General features: G+C 38.4%; 1 protein-coding gene across 1 annotated transcript; it reads left to right on the top strand.

Annotated features, from left to right (window-relative positions):
* The first annotated feature begins 15,923 nt into the window (after nucleotides 1-15,923).
* On the top strand, nucleotides 15,924-18,807 carry LOC118455868 (uncharacterized). Its single transcript, XM_035915952.2, has one exon. The coding sequence runs from the start codon at nucleotides 15,924-15,926 to the stop codon at nucleotides 18,693-18,695; it is 2,772 nt and encodes a 923-aa protein (XP_035771845.2). The 3' UTR covers nucleotides 18,696-18,807.
* Nucleotides 18,808-19,244: the final 437 nt, after the last annotated feature.

Genomic DNA, 19,244 nt, shown 5'->3' with positions numbered 1-19,244 from the left:
GCCAATACTTAGAATTTTTGACTTGTATGTGTCAGAAATTACAGATTCTCATTATTTTTCAATGCCGAGAATAACCAGTCAAAATCCCAGGCTTTTTTGAAACCATCATTCCTTGTTTTAGTGTAGAAATTCTCATCTCACATCATCTCTTTAAGTAAAAAGTAAAGTGAAGTAGATATGTTTATTTCCTTTTTTCATCAGTGCAGACACGCTGCTGGAATAGACACTAGCAGTGATAGATGCATGGCCATAGGAAAATCAGAATAATTTATGAGAAATGACCAAACAAGATTTTGATGATGCTATCATGCTGAACTTTGATCCTTTAAAATTCAGATTATAACAAATAATTATACTAATTGTGGGGCATTTGACAATTTTTTTCCAGCTTCTGTGACCTGCTGCATTAGCAAAGCATTTGTTGTTTGTTTACTTGCACTGCTGTAACTGGAGCCTCTATATACACTGTATGTAGCGGAGATGAGAATAAAGTTTACTTTGACTTCAACGCAGCAGCAAGCAGGCGCACCGAGGGCTCTCGCGCTCACTTTTCACATGTAGAATTTCGGAAAAAAAAAAGAAAAAACATCGGCGATTGACCCATCTCCAAGGTTTCTTTTGAAATTTGAATTTGAAATTTCAATAATGACAAACTTCAGATCTGAAGTTTTGACGGTTTAGCATTTGATACAAGCTTCTCTAGTTCAGGTAGAGCAATTGGCTGAAAAGAAATAAGCAAACTTGAACCAGGAACATGCACAGCCAGATCAACAGAACCTTATCCACAAAGAAGGTAAGACATGTATTACACATTGCAGCCTCAAAAGACAGGCAAGGGAACATGATCTTCTGCATTTAACACAAAATGTATGGTGTTATACAAAACAGGAGGGTTATGTGAATTTACAGCAATAAGCTGAGAAAAATAACTGCTTAAATGCAAAGTGTGGTTTAAAAACAACAGCTAGCTAACAGACAGATTCACAAGCAGACAGTGTGACACCATGGACAGACAGAGGGAACACAGAGAAGTGGGAGCAGGCAGGAAAAGAACAAAACCCTAACAAATGGCAAACCTTAACAATAGATATAACAGAATAAACATCGCTTCCAGGTAGATGGTGGCGGTTATATGGGATGTGAGCATGATAGTATTGCTTCCTGTTACGACCCGGCTCAAAAGCCACAACATAAAAAAGGAGATGAATACCAGATTGTAGGTGAGAAGAGGTTTTAATCCTAAAATGCATAGCAGGCTGGCTGAACATGGCTGGTACCACCAAGGCACGGCTAGTGTGGCTCTCTGGGAAGCTTGCCTCAGGTATGCTTTTATCCACACCTGACTAGGTGTGGTCAATTAGCACCAGCTAATTAGACTTCCAGATAAGGAGGTGGAGAATCCTGGATACCTTTACCAAGCCGAGCTAAAACTTTGGTAGATGAATCAATTTTGAATAATGTCTGGTGATCATTGGACAGTGTGAAACTCACATGTTACACAACATTGGCTAAAAACAATAAAATGGCACCAACCACATAGGCGCTATTTTGACTCAGCAAGACCCATTGTTAAAGTGGATAAAGGTTTTACATCTAACTGTGTAAAATTTAAAGAATTGACAATAATGGGAACACTGGCTGTTTCAAGCAAAATTGTGAGCTATTCTTTCAGGATGGCAAATAATTACACCTAGTAACAAGAGCACTCAGGGAGTGCAAAGGCTATACTAAAACTCTGAGGTTTCATGATGTTTTTATTACAATTTGATGATATCAGCTTGTTAAGTTGCTGTGTCATAAGACGGTGTACTGAATAAACAAAATGTGTGTTGATAAAGAAACTTTTATAGGTCCAAAGGTGCCACAAACTCATTGTTTGAGTAATTGTAGTGATCATAAGAGTATTTGTTATCCCATAATTAAAAAAAAAAATTAATACACGGAATTAAAAATGTACGTCTGCCTTTCATTTTAAGTACACCTCTTCAGCTTTCTTCTTTCTGTCTAATAGTCAACCAAAAACAAAGAGAGAGAGAGAGAGAGAAAATATCCAGTGAGCAGGAGTTCTCTTGGTTATACCTTGTTGATGCCAGAGGCCAGAAGAGAATGGATGTCTCAAGGTGATATGATGCTAACCAAATGATGTTAAAAACAGAAAGCGGATGAAAAACAATCATAGAAACTGCCAGTGTCTTTACTGATTATGTCAAAGGACATGCATGACTGTGATTTAACAACCTGTTACATAAGGAATTCAACTAACACAGGAGGATGTGTTAGCCTGTTGTAAGAACATAATAAAAGGTTAGACGGGAACACTGTCATAATTAGATTACAAGTTTCAGCTTTGTTTATATCACAAAAAGTGCTGGAAATAGCATCAACCTGTCACAGGACCTCATGATAAATGTGAAATGGACTGGTAATTTTTTAAAGAGAGCACTTAAAGTGCTTGTGTAAATGAGTGCATGACCATATATAAGATAAAACATAACTGAAAGTGGCTTATAATATCTTGAACATGTGGGCGTTAAACTTGAATGTGGGGCCACCTGATATCACTACCCAAAGTTTTGCAATCTTTGTATTTGATGGTAAGAGTCTCACCAGATTTAACACCAGTCTGAGAGGCTTCACAGAGCTTAAGGAAAGTGGCTTTAGCAGACATCTACGGAAGCGTAGAGCTGCCACCCAGGCAAAAGAAAAACACAAGTGCATCACGTTATAACGTGAAAAGTTTATTGTTCTAACAAGATACTTTTCCTGTTTGTACAATATACCTTTCACGTTTGAACAACATAATATCACGTTATTACAATATACATAATTATCACGTTCGTACAATATAATTATCACGTTCGTACAATATAATTATCACGTTCGTACAATATAATTATCACATTCGTACAATATAATTATCACGTTCGTACAATATAATTATCACGTTTGTACAATATAATTATCACATTCGTACAATATAATTATCACGTTCGTACAATATAAATATTATATTGTACGAACGTGATGATTATGTATATTGTAATAACGTGATATTATGTTGTTCAAACGTGAAAGGTATATTGTACAAACATGATAGTATATTGTACAAACAGGAAAAGTATCTTGTTAGAACAATAAACTTTTCACGTTATAACGTGATACACTTCTATTTTTCTTTTGCCTGGGTGGCAGCTCTACGCTTCCGTAGACATCATACATGTTTACAGAGCTGGTACAGATACAGAAACGTGAAAAATACCAAAGAGAAAAAAAGAGAATCGTAAGAAGCACATTTAACCACAACGGATTCGGATACAAATCCAAAATCTGCATTGTTAGACTTTTCATCGCCACTTTACGGTAACATACTGGCGTCACTGTTGCCAGCGTCATACCGTGACACCGTGTGGTAGCTTACTGTTCTGCAGGATGATACAGTTTTTTGCTGGTGTGGTATAATACTCTTGGACAAATTACGGTAACGCACCGTAGCCTTTTTTACGGTATCTCACTGGCGACAGTGACGCCAGTGAGATACCGTTATGTCGTTATGTCGTAATGTCGTAAATTACGTCAACAAAGTAACTACATACTGTGATTAAGAAATTGGTATACTACCGTTTATTCACGGTATGTCACTGTAAGCCCGCTGCAAGGTAATAAACTGCAATATATTAACCAGTAACTTACTGTTATCACGCATCATGAGTACCAAAAATATTCATCTCTGCTAGAGGACACAGTGTCCCAACAGGCGGTCATTTACTGTTTAACAGGTCGTAATTTACTGTAATTTCAGTTAACAGTAACATACTGTAAGAGACTGGAGTGTTCCAAAAAAGTTTGATGGACAGATAGATAGATAGAAAGAATACGGAGCCCCGCAGGGGACATGGGAGAAAAAAAAATTAAGACGGACTTTTGCGAGATCTCGCAAAACAAACTCGGGATCTCGCAAAACTTTCACCTCAAACAAGGAAAATCCCTGGCTCTCACAGACCTGTAACGTCTTCTGTAAGAAGCTTTTCTTTCCCCCACTCGTTACCTGTATGAATGGCACCTGTTTGACCTCATCATCTGTATAAAAGACACCTGTCCACAGCCTCAACCAGTCAGACTCCAAACTCCGCCATGGCCAAGACCAAAGAGCTTTCGAAGGACACCAGGAAAAGAATTGTAGACCTGCACCAGACTGGGAAGAGTGAATCTACAATAGGCAAGCAGCTTGGTGTGAAAAAATCAACTGTGGGAGCAATCATCAGAAAATGGAAGACATACAAGACCACTGATAATCTCCCTCGATCTGGGGCTCCACGCAAGATCTCATCCTGTGGGGTCAAAATGATCATGAGAACGGTGAGCAAAGATCCCAGAACCACACGGGGGGACCTGGTGAATGACCTGCAGAGAGCTGGGACCAAAGTAACAAAGGTCACCATCAGTAACACACTACAACGGCAGGGAATCAAATCCCGCAGTGCCAGACGTGTTCCGCTGCTGAAGCCAGTGCATGTCCAGGCCCGTCTGAAGTTTGCCAGAGAGCACATGGATGATACAGCAGAGGATTGGGAGAATGTCATGTGGTCAGATGAAACCAAAGTAGAACTTTTTGGTATAAACTCAACTCGTCGTGTTTGGAGGAAGAAGAATACTGAGTTGCATCCCAAGAACACCATACCTACTGTGAAGCATGGGGGTGGAAACATCATGCTATGGGGCTGTTTTTCTGCCAAGGGGACAGGACGGCTGATCCGTGTTAAGGACAGAATGAATGGGGCCAAGTATCGTGAGATTTTGAGCCAAAACCTCCTTCCATCAGTGAGAACTTTGAAGATGAAACGAGGCTGGGTCTTCCAACATGACAATGATCCAAAACACACCGCCCGGGCAACAAAGGAGGGGCTCCGTAAGAAGCATTTGAAAGTCCTGGAGTGGCCTAGCCAGTCTCCAGACCTCAACCCCATAGAAAATCTGTGGCGGGAGTTGAAAGTCCGTGTTGCTCGGCGACAGCCCCAAAACATCACTGCTCTTGAGAAGATCTGCATGGAGGAATGGGCCAAAATACCAGCTACTGTGTGTGCAAACCTGGTAAAGACCTATAGTAAATGTTTGACCTCTGTTATTGCCAACAAAGGTTATGTTACAAAGTATTGAGTTGTATTTTTGTTATTGACCAAAAACTTATTTTCCACCCTGATTTACGAATAAATTCTTTACAAATCCTACCATGTGAATTCATGGATTTTTTTTTTTCACATTCTGTCTCTCACAGTTGAAGTGTACCTCTGGTGCAAATTACTGACCTCTGTCATCATTTTAAGTGGGGGAACTTGCACAATCGGTGGCTGACTAAATACTTTTTTGCACCACTGTAGATAGATAGATAGACACACACACACACAAAATATAATTCATGTGCTTTACACCACTTTATTTCAGTTCTGATTTTCCTCTGCAGAAATACACATTTCCAAAATCAAAAACTGAAAAGAACTGAAAACATATTTTCATTGAGGAAGCATTTGTTTTTACTAAACCATGCAATCCATTATTTTCTCAGATGGTTGTACAAACAATAACGATATTACGTCATATCCATATCATGGCAGATAACATATGCTCAAGTGTTGGGTTTTCTTAGTTATATTTTGTAGGGTCTTAAACCTTCAATGTGAAGTGCCTTGGCATTCATTTTGTTGACACCATACATATAAACTGAATTGTAATGAATATAATATCAAGCCCCACATGTCTGCCTTTATATACACTTTGTCCAAAATACTGTCTCACACCACCAAATCAATGCACAAAACAGGGTCCACAAGGACATGGATGAGTGTGTGTGGTGTGAAGGAACTTGACTGACCTGCACTGAACCCTGATCTTGCTTTGTGGACGGAGTTCATTGATTTGTAGGGTGAGCCAATACATGTGACAATTAAAGTGTAAGTAGCTGAAATAATTTTTAACAAACGGGTAAAAGAAGGGAAAAAAATCAAAACTGTTGCACTCAAAAAAACCTATTGGACAGAGACAGCGTCTTGCAAGATGGCAAGAGAGCTTGTCTTCATTGTTGTTCGTCTTGTGTAAATGTCCAGAAAGCATGGGCCATGGATCATCTGTGGAGACACAAGTAACAACACATTGTTCACTTAAATTATACAAGAAATTCACTAAAAATGGCAAATCACCTAATTTGAAGTTCTCCACTCAAATTCAGTAAGCCGCTGGAGGAAAGTTGTGATATGAGGGTTAACGTGAACAACCTTTCGCTTCACAGTGATCCCAGTCTTTCTGCTTGTCCCAACCTTGGAGGTACATTTTGTTCCCTCTTTGGGGTTTATCCTTACAAAAACCCTTAAAACATGCCATAATAAATAGTAACATACAGTAACATTGAGTTGTGATTTGAAATAATGAGTTACTTAGGGATAATTTATTCATCAGCTAACTGTTCAAACATACCTCTGAATTAGTTCCAATGTTGCACACGCTGACTCCTGGTATTCCAGGTTCAATACATAGAATGAACCAAAGAAGACTGACATCGCATCAGCAAAGGTGTTCTCTTTGTCCAGCTCAACAATTACACGCCCCTCTGCACTCACCATCCAGCAGGTGGCGGTCATTGAGCTTTGTCCTTAAATGTATAGGGGCAACATGTTGTCATTATGCAACATAAAATAATTTCAATACTTCACTTCTTCACACTGTCTAGATAGTCATAAAGCAAATAGCTACGTACAGTTAATTATTAATGGCCTTATGTACACAAGTCTGTTTTAACATATTATAATTGTACATAATTGGGAATTATTCTGCACATTAAACACACCTAACAAAGAGTCAGCCCAATTAAATTACCGGAGATGAATCAACTGTATGGTTATTTTGGAGTTTATAGTTTGTGCTGCTGTTAAACTTTACAGTATTGACTTCAGTATTTCTGCTGTTGGTGTAGCTAGACTACTACGTTGATCAGTAATATGTAATGTGAAATTTGATATTGTTACTTTGCTGGATTCACTGAGACACATGTCCAACAACCTTGGTTTATAAAGGAAATTACAGAAATTTGAGCTAACAAAACAGAGACTGGATACCTGTGTCCACGAAAAGCTCCTGTGCCAAACAGAAATTGTAATGTGGTCTAATCAGCTCTATTTCATAAATGACTTCTTACCAAGCATAATCAGCCTTGAGGTGCTTGGCAGGCTTTTAACATGCAAACTGAACAATATAAATTTGCGTGCACTGAAGCCACAAAATTTAGAAATACACATAGTTGCAAAAAGTTCAGTGACCAATTACCTTTCCTAAATGACATATGCAATGCAAAAAATAAGAGTATTGTCAATAGGGACCAATTCCCAGTTTTTACATGATCAAAATTATTCACAAAAGGCTTCAATAAACAGAAAATGTGTGCCGACAAGAGAACAGTGCACAAAAATAATGGATTGGATTTATATAGCGCTTTTCAAAGCACCCAAAGCGCTTTACAATGCCATTATTCATTCACTCTCACATTCACACACTGGTGGAGGCAAGCTACGGTTGTAGCCACAGCTGCCCTGGGGCAGACTGACAGAAGCGAGGCTGCCATATCGCGCCATCGGCCCCTCTGGCCAACACCAGTAGGCGGTAGGGTAGAGTGTCTTGCCCAAGGACACAACGACCAGGACAGAGAGCCCGGGGATCGAACCGGCGACCTTCCGGTTACAGATACGCTTCCCAACCCCCTGAGCCACGGTCGCCCCCGATGACAAGATATTTGAGCTCGACGCTTTAATGGGTTTAACATGACTTAGTCAGCACTCCGCACCGTACAGGTAGTACAAGCACACCTGAAAACACTGACCAGCTAACAGCTTTAAGCATTTGGGCGCAACCTCGGTAGCTCACCGATTCACCTGTTGCAAACGTCCAAGTTTCTATCAAGTCTCATAAATCCATCGGCAACTATTACCTAACTAGTCTTTTGAGTCTCCACATTCATAGATATTGACATTTTGTCTTAGCATTTGAATGAAAATATCCTGGTAGGGTAGCTTAAAAGTCAAAACAAACAGTAATAAGAACGCATTTCGGACTTCTCTCGAATAGGTGAAAAAACACTTACCTTCAGACTGATTAGCTGGTTCCGATCCAACTTTAATGTGTCCCATGTCAGTCCGTTTTAGGGAAAAAGTGTTAGTTAAGTGGTTTCATTTAATTTTGAGATACTCCCGCATGGATGAGCAATTTGGAGTCTAGCAGAGTTATCACGAATGGCATATGATCTTCAGATATAATCCAATCAACCTTGCATTTAACCCGATTGAACATCCAGTTACCTCTGACTACTTCTAAGTTGCACATGTTAACGGTCTCATCATCACTCTGTGCTGCAGTGAACTGGATCTGTGGCACAGAATAGTTGATGGTCATGTTGTTCTCCTGCTTTGCAGCTTTGTTTGAGTCTGACTTGCGGCTTAAACGTGCAAAACTAAGAGAAGCAGATCAATATTTTCTTCTTGTTGTTATTTACTGGTGGTTGGCAACCAGCGAAAGGAGCATTAACAACCTCGAGCAATATTTTCTATCCCCATTGTTGTTTTGAAAGTGAATACCCGACGTGTGCGTCATACGTCACGTTGTACGTCAGGTGAAGGTGTGGTGTCGGCTATCGCACCTGCCGCATTAAAAAGTTTTAAAAACGTAACAATCGCTTTAAAAACACAACCCAACGCGCTAAACGTGAACAAACATAAACACCCGTGTTACATTATCACGTATATCCAGGAAATCTCTTCTGAACCAAGACGAAGTGGTGCTACAAAGGAATTATTTCTTTAGGAGAGTGCATTTAATAGCAGTCTGGCCTGCAACATAATGCACCGCTAAAAATACAGTTTCTGCTTGTCCCAGAATTTATTAATTTTGAGAGTGAAGTTGTAGGACTGATGCTGGTTAGTGGTGTAGGTTTCATGGATGTGACACCTTAACTTGTGTTAAATGACGACCAGAGCATATTATTAGGTTAGTTCACTGTATTTAGGCAGAGGTGTCTTAAAAAGTACCACCTTATACAAAACAAATGAAGGTCCAGTATAAGAAAGAATAAGAAGAGAAAAAAGGAACACCCTGCTAAATGAAGTCATTTTTAAACATTACTCTAAATGTAGCCATTAGTTTTTGTTGCTGGCATTCAACAAATAAGTATACTTCAATTATATTTCCCAAGTATACCTTACCTAGTACGTATACTAATAATGCTTCTTGGGACTATATTGGCCCCCATTTTAGTACATAACAGTATTCTTGAAATTAACTTTTAGATGTACTTTTTGTTCACCATAATTGTACTAGCATAATGTCATAATGTCTACAAGAGTATAATTAAAATATACTCGAGTCTATCACAATACTAACCTTACAAGTATACTATTAATTAATAGTATTAATGATGTTTCACATTGTTTGAATAAACAAATACATTTATTAATATATGAGGTTCCATTCAGTTCAAGGAATTAAATTTTAGTGTGGCTGCAACTTACTCCTTAAGTTGAAAATTATGCTGTATATTGTAGTTTATATGTTATACTACTTTCACAGTGAATTGTATTTTATAGTAATACACTCTGAATGAGGATTTAAGTAATTACTCTTAGATCTACAGTAGAAAACAACAGAAATCCGGATGGTGTAATAGTATAATCTCAGTAACATCGCCAATTGTTACATTTGCTGTATTTTACAGCTGTTTCCATGAGTACGGTGAGTTACCGTAAAAATAATGTCATCTCATGGAATTTTCCCACAATTACATGCAAATTACAGTACTACACTGCTAACATCCTTTAGAGTTTTTTACTGTTGATTTTGCAGTACTAAGCTATGGAAATTACTGCAAAGGCTAACAGTGTGGATTAATCATTAATTCCCATTTAGAGTGAATGATTCACCCAGGATCCCTTTCTCTATCCGCTTTTGTTTTTTTTAATAAAGTGAATTTTAGGACAGCTTTTCTCTTGACACATCATCTAGAATTATCTGATGTTTTTTCTGTATGAAAGAAGATATCCGTCCTCCATGTCTACACAAACTATTCAAGCAGACATGTGATATGTCTGTGGCTCTATAAAGGCATCAGCTGCCAGTGCATGTATATTTAGATAACTTATATGACCGATCAGATCACCGTCTGATCTATTTTCTGTCAATCAATACAGTGCGGTTTTTCAGTATGACTCCATTCTAGTTGTATAATGTCATACCCAGACACTAAATGGTTTTCATTTAATTTAGGAGCTCCATTTTATTTTAGGACAGTGAATTCCCAGAATACCAGACTCTGCATTCCAAAGGTGTGGTGTGGAGGGTCACGAGACAAAATCTAAGCTGTAGGTTGGAGGTGAGAGAAGAAAGGTTATAGGTTAAAGAACCCCTATTAGGCGGCCTCCCAGAAAGAATGTCAAAGATCTGTCAACATGAGAAAAATTATTTTGTTGTAATAAAAAAAAGGAGTTATGTTGGTTTAAAATAATGTCTGCAGTAAATGTTTCTGGTTGTTGTAAGATAAGCCTGTTACTGGACTGTTTCAGCATGTTCCAGGATGTCTGACATTTCCAACTGTACATTTATGGCACGAGGTGTGAGATTGATAGATGCTCCATAACTCAAACCTGAAATAACACATGACAGTGGTGATCAGATTCAGGCTTAGGGACCAGCAGGAGACCACTGCAGGCAGCCAAAGGTCTCAGACCTATCTCATGACTGAACTCATTCAGTGCTTCAGGCCTGCTCAGTCGATGAATACTTAGAATAAAGACTTCTGTCAATGCGAGTGCCTTTAGAACATAGTGTGGGTGTAATGTAGTGTATTCTTGACCAATAGAAGTGTTTCAGCTGTTTGACACAGGCAACTGGATTCACTTATATTTCTTCTAACCCAACCATGTGATGGATGAAAAATGGTCACAGTGAGGAGTGCCACAAACAATCTTTCCCACCCAAGCAACATAGTACCAGCACTGGTCCATATCTGTTGCTCTTCGCAAGTTCTAACAATGGTAAACATGACTGCAGCATTGATGTTTTTTTTTTTGTTTTTTTTTTAGTTGTGTTCAGCCAAAATTGAGAAGTTTAAAAAATCAGTTAACTCCTGACTGCAACAGGGCCAGTTTATGGAGCTACAGCAGCAAGCCAAGTTGATCTACAAGAAGCAATCAGATAAAGGATGCTTTGCAGCCTCTACATTGTTAAAAAAAAGTGGAAATAAGACATATTTCCAAAAAATAAGGGTGCAGAATCTCTCTGTCTAACAGCGCTAACAGTGTATACCTATAACTTATCTAGTATGAGCTCTGGGATGGCTTTAGCTCAGAAATTTGACAGATAAAAAAAAAAAGAATACTTCCACAAAATACATTATACAGAATCTCTGTAGGGATCTGTGTCCAACAGTTAGTTCTTATTCAACACAACAGAAAGTAAAGAGGCACCACCTTCAGCCTTTCTGCTTTACAAGGTTATTATTATGTATCTCAATGTGAATTTTCTAATAAATAGACAAGCATATTAGCACAACAAAATACACAAATCACAAAAAATAATCAGCAAGGTTAAAAAAAAGCCTTTGCCCAGCCCTACTTAAGATACCTTCCCTAATTCAACTATAGTACAGTAGGTGCTACTACAACAGTAATATTGCAGGCGTGTGTGTGTATATTATCTTGTGAGTGTGTGTGTTAGAGGCTGTTATATTTTTAGATAGGGCTGTCCCTATCTAAATGTCTAACAGCAGGTTAATGACTCCCAGACTGACAGTATATATAGCAGCAGAGCTGTTGGCAGTGTCACCACCCTGGTCACTCAGATTATCACCACTCAAGGTACAGCTCCTTGATCTCTGCAGGATGTGAGAGATATTAATGGCATTCAAAACTGAGTCAAAATACAAATCTAATACTTTTTCAAATGGTCTGTTTCTCTCTGTGTGCAGGGAGTTTGAAACAGCTTGAAGATGTCCAGTGAGAGGAACCCAGAGGTGGTTGGCTGCGGCGCCTCCATCATGAAGAACGTCTGGGAGATCAGAATGCGAGAGTATGAACTGAAGATAAAGCTGGAGGAGGAACGGATACTGAAGAGCGCTCTGCCCTCGTAAGGGAATGCATGTGTATACATGTTTTGTTTGTTTGTTTATTTTATTTTATTTATAAAAGCTTTACTAAGACCATTTTTGTTAGTTATTTGAGTCTAGAGCACAGTAAACTCTACCTTCTAACAGCCCTAAAGTATAAGAGTGTTACAGAACTTACTGTCTTAATCTCTCAGAATATCAGTTACTTCTGATAAAGCAGAACAAGTCATTTTGATGTGTAAGTCTTACAGAGGTGAGCTGGTTTCTATATGACTTATTTGCACTTCCATTTTTTCATTTGGCTTATGTCCAATTCAATAACATGAGCCCAAGTCTTAAAATAGTTTAAACTAGATTTTTACTAACCTCTAACATTTTTTATTTCTATAAATATGAGCTTTGCTGTCACAGTGTACATGTTTTTGCACTAGCACTTTCTTTCAGTGACACCTAGATTCTCTTCATCTCTAATACCCAAGAAAATTCAGAGTTCTGGTGAAAGTAATGGGGAGAGAAGAAAAGTTTTATAGATGATAATGCTGAAAGACTGACAAATTATTGAAATTAAAAGTGTTTCTTATGCCTAAAATTTGCTTTCATAAAATGAACATAAAATATCAGGGATGATAATAATAAAAATAATAAAAAGGTAGAAATTACGGTGTCCTACAAGTAGAATTTGATCCATCATGAGACTAAAAGGTCAACAGTTAACCCTGATATCAGAGCTAAGAGAGGAGGTACATGCGCTAGAATGCCTTAGATGTCATGACACTTTAGGTAGCTCAGGCAGCTGAACTGATTTATTGGGACGTGTAACGAATACCTGAAAAAAGTGACACAAATTACAGTTGGCCCTCAAAACTGAAAGAGAGAAGGTCAGAGTGAAGTTACCGTACATTAAACATAAAAATTAAGACACTTTAAACCACAAAAAAGTACAGAGTTTCTTAATTTCCTGAACCAGGAAAATCTGATTCTGTTCTATTTCTGTCTAGGAATTTCCCTCTCTCGCTATATTCATTAAAGTGCATTTGAATTCAGTGTTTAGCAGTAGTTAGTAGAGACGGCACAATACCACTTTTTTATGTCCGATACCGATATCATAAATTTGGATATCTGCCGATACCAATATGAATCCGATATAGTGTGTTTTTTAATCAATAAAACTTATTTTTTAACATCTTTCTGCATTTTGTATAAGTTCAAACTCAAGTTTAAATAAACAGCAACACTAAAGCTATTCTGTTATACCTGTATGCAAAAAATACACTGCACCCACAATATTTCATAGTTCAGCAACACTGATCAATCTAATAAACTTAAACCTACTCCATCCTCCCTATTCTGGTATTTTAAAGAGTACTTAGCAGAAATATTAAGCAACCTAACTAATAGGGTTGCAAACTCCCAGAAAAAAATAAAATAAAAAAATAGGGAACCACCCTCCACCTCATGATGCTTAATCGACGTAATCAACTTTAATTTGATGCAGTGTGGAAAAAATATGCACCGAAATCAATTAATTTTGAAGAATAATTAAATAGATTCAACATCTTTCTTCAACAGAACTGCAGACTGCACGGATGGTATCTTCCCAAAGGAAAAAGTACTATAGCTTACTAGGGTATATTAGACTTAATAGTTACTATATACAGTAATGGACTTCTATACATTTTACATCAGATTAAAACTTTGGGTGTAATATTCGGATAATTATTTATTAAAAGCTAGACATTTTAAATGAGAATAAGAAAGAAAAGTATGTCTTTGTGCCCCCTTTTCCCTGTTAATGCCCTATTGGCCCCCCTGGCTAAACTTTGCTAGATCCGTCCCTGCACAGTTACAGCCGTAAGCTAGTTGAAAAGGATCCTGCTGTAGAAAGTAATGTTAAATAAATTCTAACAACAGATTATCAAGCTTAAATGTGCTGCTGTTGTTCAGCTGCTGGTTTCCTCTTTCTGGTGCAAAGTGGGCCAAAAACAAAGAAGAGAGGAGAGGGAGGGAGAGAGAAGAGCCAGTCGTTCCATTGTTAAGCTTAACGCGGGAATGCTTTACAAACACTCAGAGATGAACTTACACACTTGCTTTACTTCTCTCTGGGATAACTTCCTCGGAGATGAAATGCTGGTTTGGTAGGATGCTACAAATACACACAGCCGCTCTATCACGTGATGCATACAGCTCCAACGTGCTAGGGTTATGAGCCGAGTTACGCCATGTTGCAAGTTTTGTGAGGTGCTTTTTTTATATTTAATTGTTCGGATTACATTTTTTTATTTCTCTCCGATATCCGATCCAGTAATTTACGTCAGTGTTGGACCGATACCAATACGTAATATCGATCGGTCCATCTCTAGTAGTTAGATCTAATATTCTTATAAAACGAATACCTTAAAGTAAAAAGCCAAGTTGTGACTGTAATTTCAACACTCTTTGAGAAGCATAGGGCTTCAGCAGTTTCATGTCATGTTGGGGCAGTCTCTTTTTCACATTTTCTTATGGATTGCAATTAAACAATTTTTTGAGTGACATCTGACTGGTTGCACTGACAGGTTCAGATTAGAGTTGAATATCGGGAGCTTGGTTTTAACGTAGCACTAGATCTCCAGACAGGTCGCAGGATTGTGAAGGCTTGCTGAGCTTTCTTGATGCTGGCTGTGCCCTTCTCTGTATCTCTTGAAATGCTTATTTTTTTTCTCTTCATGTAAGGGGAATTCATTCGTATTTTCCATTGCCTGTCCATCAACCCAATAGCTCCTCTTGTTTGCTGTAGATTTCCAGGACTTTATTGTTCTAATGGATGATTTTAAGGTGCAAGCACAGTAAAATCTCTCTGAACCCATCAACTTTAAGACGTGCAAGGTCATCTGTAAAGTCATGGTCCTCCTGCCTGCTAGGCAGCATGATGATATCATAGAATCAGTGTAGGTAAAATGATACAGATGGAAATATAGACAAAAATCTTCAGGACCCTAAGATAATTCTGTGTGTTAATTTTAGTTTCTTGTCTCCTGATTATGTAAGATTTTCCAATAAGTTTCCAAATAAAGACAGGCTTTGTATATTACAGTAAGACTCCATAAGCAGGACAATGTAAAAGAACATAAACATTGATTGATATGTTTATTGATTAGCATTCAAATATCTCAGTGAAGACAGAACAAAGATTTACCACAAAGCAAGAAAGCATGAGACAAGGCTAATCAAAACATAAACATTGATTGATAAACATGAAATAAATTATGGTGAACTGATTCATAATGAGTTTTTGTAAAAACCACTGCAGAAGTTTTTAAACTGGATTTCACTAGCTGGCTCCGTGTCCTGAAATTCTGATACTTAATCTCAGATTAAAGGTGGTTAAAATTATCTGATTGTCAAGATGAGCATTACATGAAGTTCCAGCCTTCAGTCTTCTGTAAAAAAAAAAAAAAAAAAAAGTCAATTATTCCTGCATTTATGTCCATGTTTATGTAGTTGGAAAAAGTTGAGTGAGGCTAATAACATTCTGTCCTGAACAAATTAGTGCTTGATCAAAACAATTTGTCAGAAAAGTCCTAATTTTAATAACTGTAAAAATCACAAACATGAAGTGCTTTTTATTCTAATTTCAAAATCAGCTTTCTTTTACTGATTTAGACTTTTACCTGAAAGTTGAAATATGTACTTTATGAATAACATTAGTTGTATCACATGATAATCACTTTAGGCTGTAAAAATGCAAGTGCAAGAACAACATAATCATCATGGGTTTATTGTTTACATTAAAGTGTGATGATTGTTATAGGCTATGCATTTTTTCTTCTATGTGTGTTTCTACAGAATTAACCAGGACTGGGCAAATCGTATGGTTTCTAAAGTGGTAGGATACAAAGGGGTGCAAAGGAAAATTAAGCCACCTGAGGCTCAGATAGACAACAATATCTGGAAGAGCAAACAGCCCCAGCTTCCTCGTATTCTTCCTCATGTCACATGCTCAGGTCCACTCAGCAGACCAAGAAGCCACAGCAAAGGCCTCTCTACTGCAGTTCCCAACCTTAAAGACAAAAGGGGTCAGGACAAAAAAATAAATAGGCTGCAATTACTCATGTTCATAACTCAAACTCAACCTTCCACTTTGGTGTGGGGGAAGTCATGGAGGTACAACAAATCCTTGCGATCACCAACAGAGAGTGCCATAGACTGGGGTGAGTGCTGGATGTTTGCAACCCAGCAACCTTGCTCTGAAACTGGGAAACCTTGGTCAAATGAGCCAAATGTGATGAATCCACAGAACCTTAATGTCTGGATAAAACCTGACAATAGGAAGATGGATTCACAGCAGCTAAATTTGAGTCTTCCCATTGAAGATTGGCAGATGTCCTGGAAAAAATCTGATCCATGCAGCAAAGAAGATACAAATGGAGAGAATATCCCCAAATCTGGATTTTTTACATTGCTGCTTGAAACTGAGCACCACGATGAAGTCTTGCACTCATCAGAATGGAGTGAGTCATGGAGATCAACCAAGTCAGCAATTCAGCAGGATCCAATCAGTGTTCCAGGTGATGGTATATTGAATGAGTGTGTTGCTAGGAAGCAAGACAACAATCAAGAGATAAGCTCCAAGTGGCAAGAATGTTGGAGGCTTGTAAACCACCATAGCTACAACAAATCTGAGGTGCCTCAACACAAAAAATCTCAGAGTCCAGAGTGGGCAAACTCATGGCGAGTAGCTATGGTGGTTGTTAACAAGTCTCAGAATTCAAATCCTATTTTGAAAAAAGATGATGACTTTAATGACCACAACCAACAGAAACAGCCCTGTTTCCACAAAATCATGCCTATGTCACATGAGCATAAAGACAACCATCTATACTTGCAGCATTGCAAAGAATTTAATGGAGTCTCTGAGTGGAGCAAGTCATGGCAGGTGACCAAAAACAACTCAGAACCATGTGAGGAAATAAAGAAAGTCCTTAAGACTTTGCCACCAAGGGCAGAAACTGCTTTGGAGTCTCAGTTGTTGGACAACAACCCTAAGGTGTATTTTTCAACTTCAGAAGAAGCAGATTTACAGTATGAGCAACTGAAACACAACATAATATATCAGCCAAAGAGCGAATTCAGCCAGTCTAGGTTATTTCTTCTGAAATATTTAGAAAAAAATTTGCCTTGCTCAGAACTGAGGGACTCTTGGAGGACAATAAAGCATAGAATGAGGTTGGAGAGAAGAAGACTGAGGATAAACCTACCCAGCTCTTTCAAAGATTCACAAAAGGGGGGTTATATGAAGCCAGCTGCTGCAGAGTGGAATGACTCATGGAAGTTTACATGCCAGCCCTTGTACCAAGTGCTTGACCTGTGGCAGCAGGGTTGGTCCACCCCAGCTCAAAACCATGTAGCTCGAGCAAAGTACCAGAGCCACATTGTGCTTGTGGAATTCCCTAGTAGTGAGGGAACTAGGGAGTGGAGCTTGAAGGAATCGTGGAAGTTCTCAAGACACCAGAATCGATCAGAACCTGGACAGGAAAAGGTGCAAATCCACCAAGGAAATTGTACTTCTCACAATCCCGACAAATCATGGACACAAGGGAGACATGTCACTGCAATTTCAGACTGGGAGACATCCTGGATGGTCTCAGAGACTCAGTTGCATCATGATAAACCCTCCTTAACTCAGTGGAGAGAAGCCTGGAAGTGGTCGATGTACCACACGCACTGGACTGAATCAATGCGTAGAGAGAACTGGGTGAATGAATCATTGGAAATCGAACCCCTAAAGGGGAAGACTTCCATGCAGAGAATCAAAGCAAAAATGAGCTGGTCTTTTGACAGCCAGATTTTCAGGGAAAGATACCATGAGAAAGATTGGAGCCCTTCATGGAAAGCTGCATCTCTTTTCAGTCATCAGCCAAGTCATTTTGAATCTTCAGAAATAAGTAGGCAAAGCATAAGCAACACTATTCAACAGCAACATGCCAGTGCAAGTGAGCATGGATGCAAGTGGGGAAAGTCATTCAGACTTGCCAACCCAATGCCACAAGTGGAAAAATCCTGGTGGGAGTCCCCTTCTAACCATTGTCAGTATACAGTCGAATGGTCAAGAGAAAAGAAAATACAAAATGACATCAGAAACATGTGTGACAACAATACACCAAACTACAGCCTTTGGAGAAACTCCCATGAGTTCCTGCAGAGTGCCAAGGTGCATAGCAAAGAGAAAAGAAAGCTAAAGGGAACAAATGACCCAAGAGTCATCATAACGAAAACAGCCAAAACAAGAAGGCATTTGTACTCCAACAATCACAAGGACAAACAATTAGAAAAGAAGTGGGCAGGATGCCACCTCTTGCGCAAAACCCAACCATGTTCAAGGAAAGTTAGCTCAGGAAAAAAGCTAAATCCTGAGGATAAAACCAATGAACAGATCCCTGAAGAGTGGGAAGAATCTTGGAGATTCTTGGTTAGGCCTGATAGTTTGAAAAAGCAAATGTCCTTCAAGTCGCTGTCAGGTTGGAATGATTCCTGGAAGTTCCTAGTTCCACCATACAAACCTCTCAATGGCCCAAAAGCAAAATAGGTAGAACATGACTATGTAGTTCATCAGATTTGTGAATCTCTGTCTTTCAGATTGGTTTTGGCATTGGTGGGGACGGATGATTCAACCACCGAACCCTGCCCTGTTTCTTTTTTTTCCTATTCGTCTTTGCTTCTTGATAAAAAAAAGGAGAAATATACTTGCCTACATATGCTATTCTACATGCTTTTAAACCATTTAAAATTACAATTCATAGTTTTATATGTGAATTATATAATGTTAAGTTACTATAAAACAAATGACTGACTAAGTATTTTATACTTTAGTTTACTTCAACCATATTCCATATAAATCAGATATCATACAAAAATAAAAATAGCTTAAAATACAGTCATGACAATAAAAGAATATGACTTTAAGGACTTAACAACATTACTTCAGTTATACTACACCAACATCTCTTATAAATTAGCACTAAGGGAACACTGAATGACCTGGTGGTTTTTGTCCATAAAACTATTCATCTAAGATTACCACAAAGTAAAAGATCTCTTGGCAAAATTATGCAACATTTTAGGCACACCATTGCCC

This window comes from Neolamprologus brichardi, chromosome 7 (assembly GCF_056152115.1).
Source record: "Neolamprologus brichardi isolate AB-2024 chromosome 7, ASM5615211v1, whole genome shotgun sequence".
In the NCBI taxonomy this organism is placed as follows: Eukaryota; Metazoa; Chordata; class Actinopteri; order Cichliformes; family Cichlidae; genus Neolamprologus; species Neolamprologus brichardi.
This window is presented reverse-complemented; position numbering and strand designations above follow the sequence as displayed.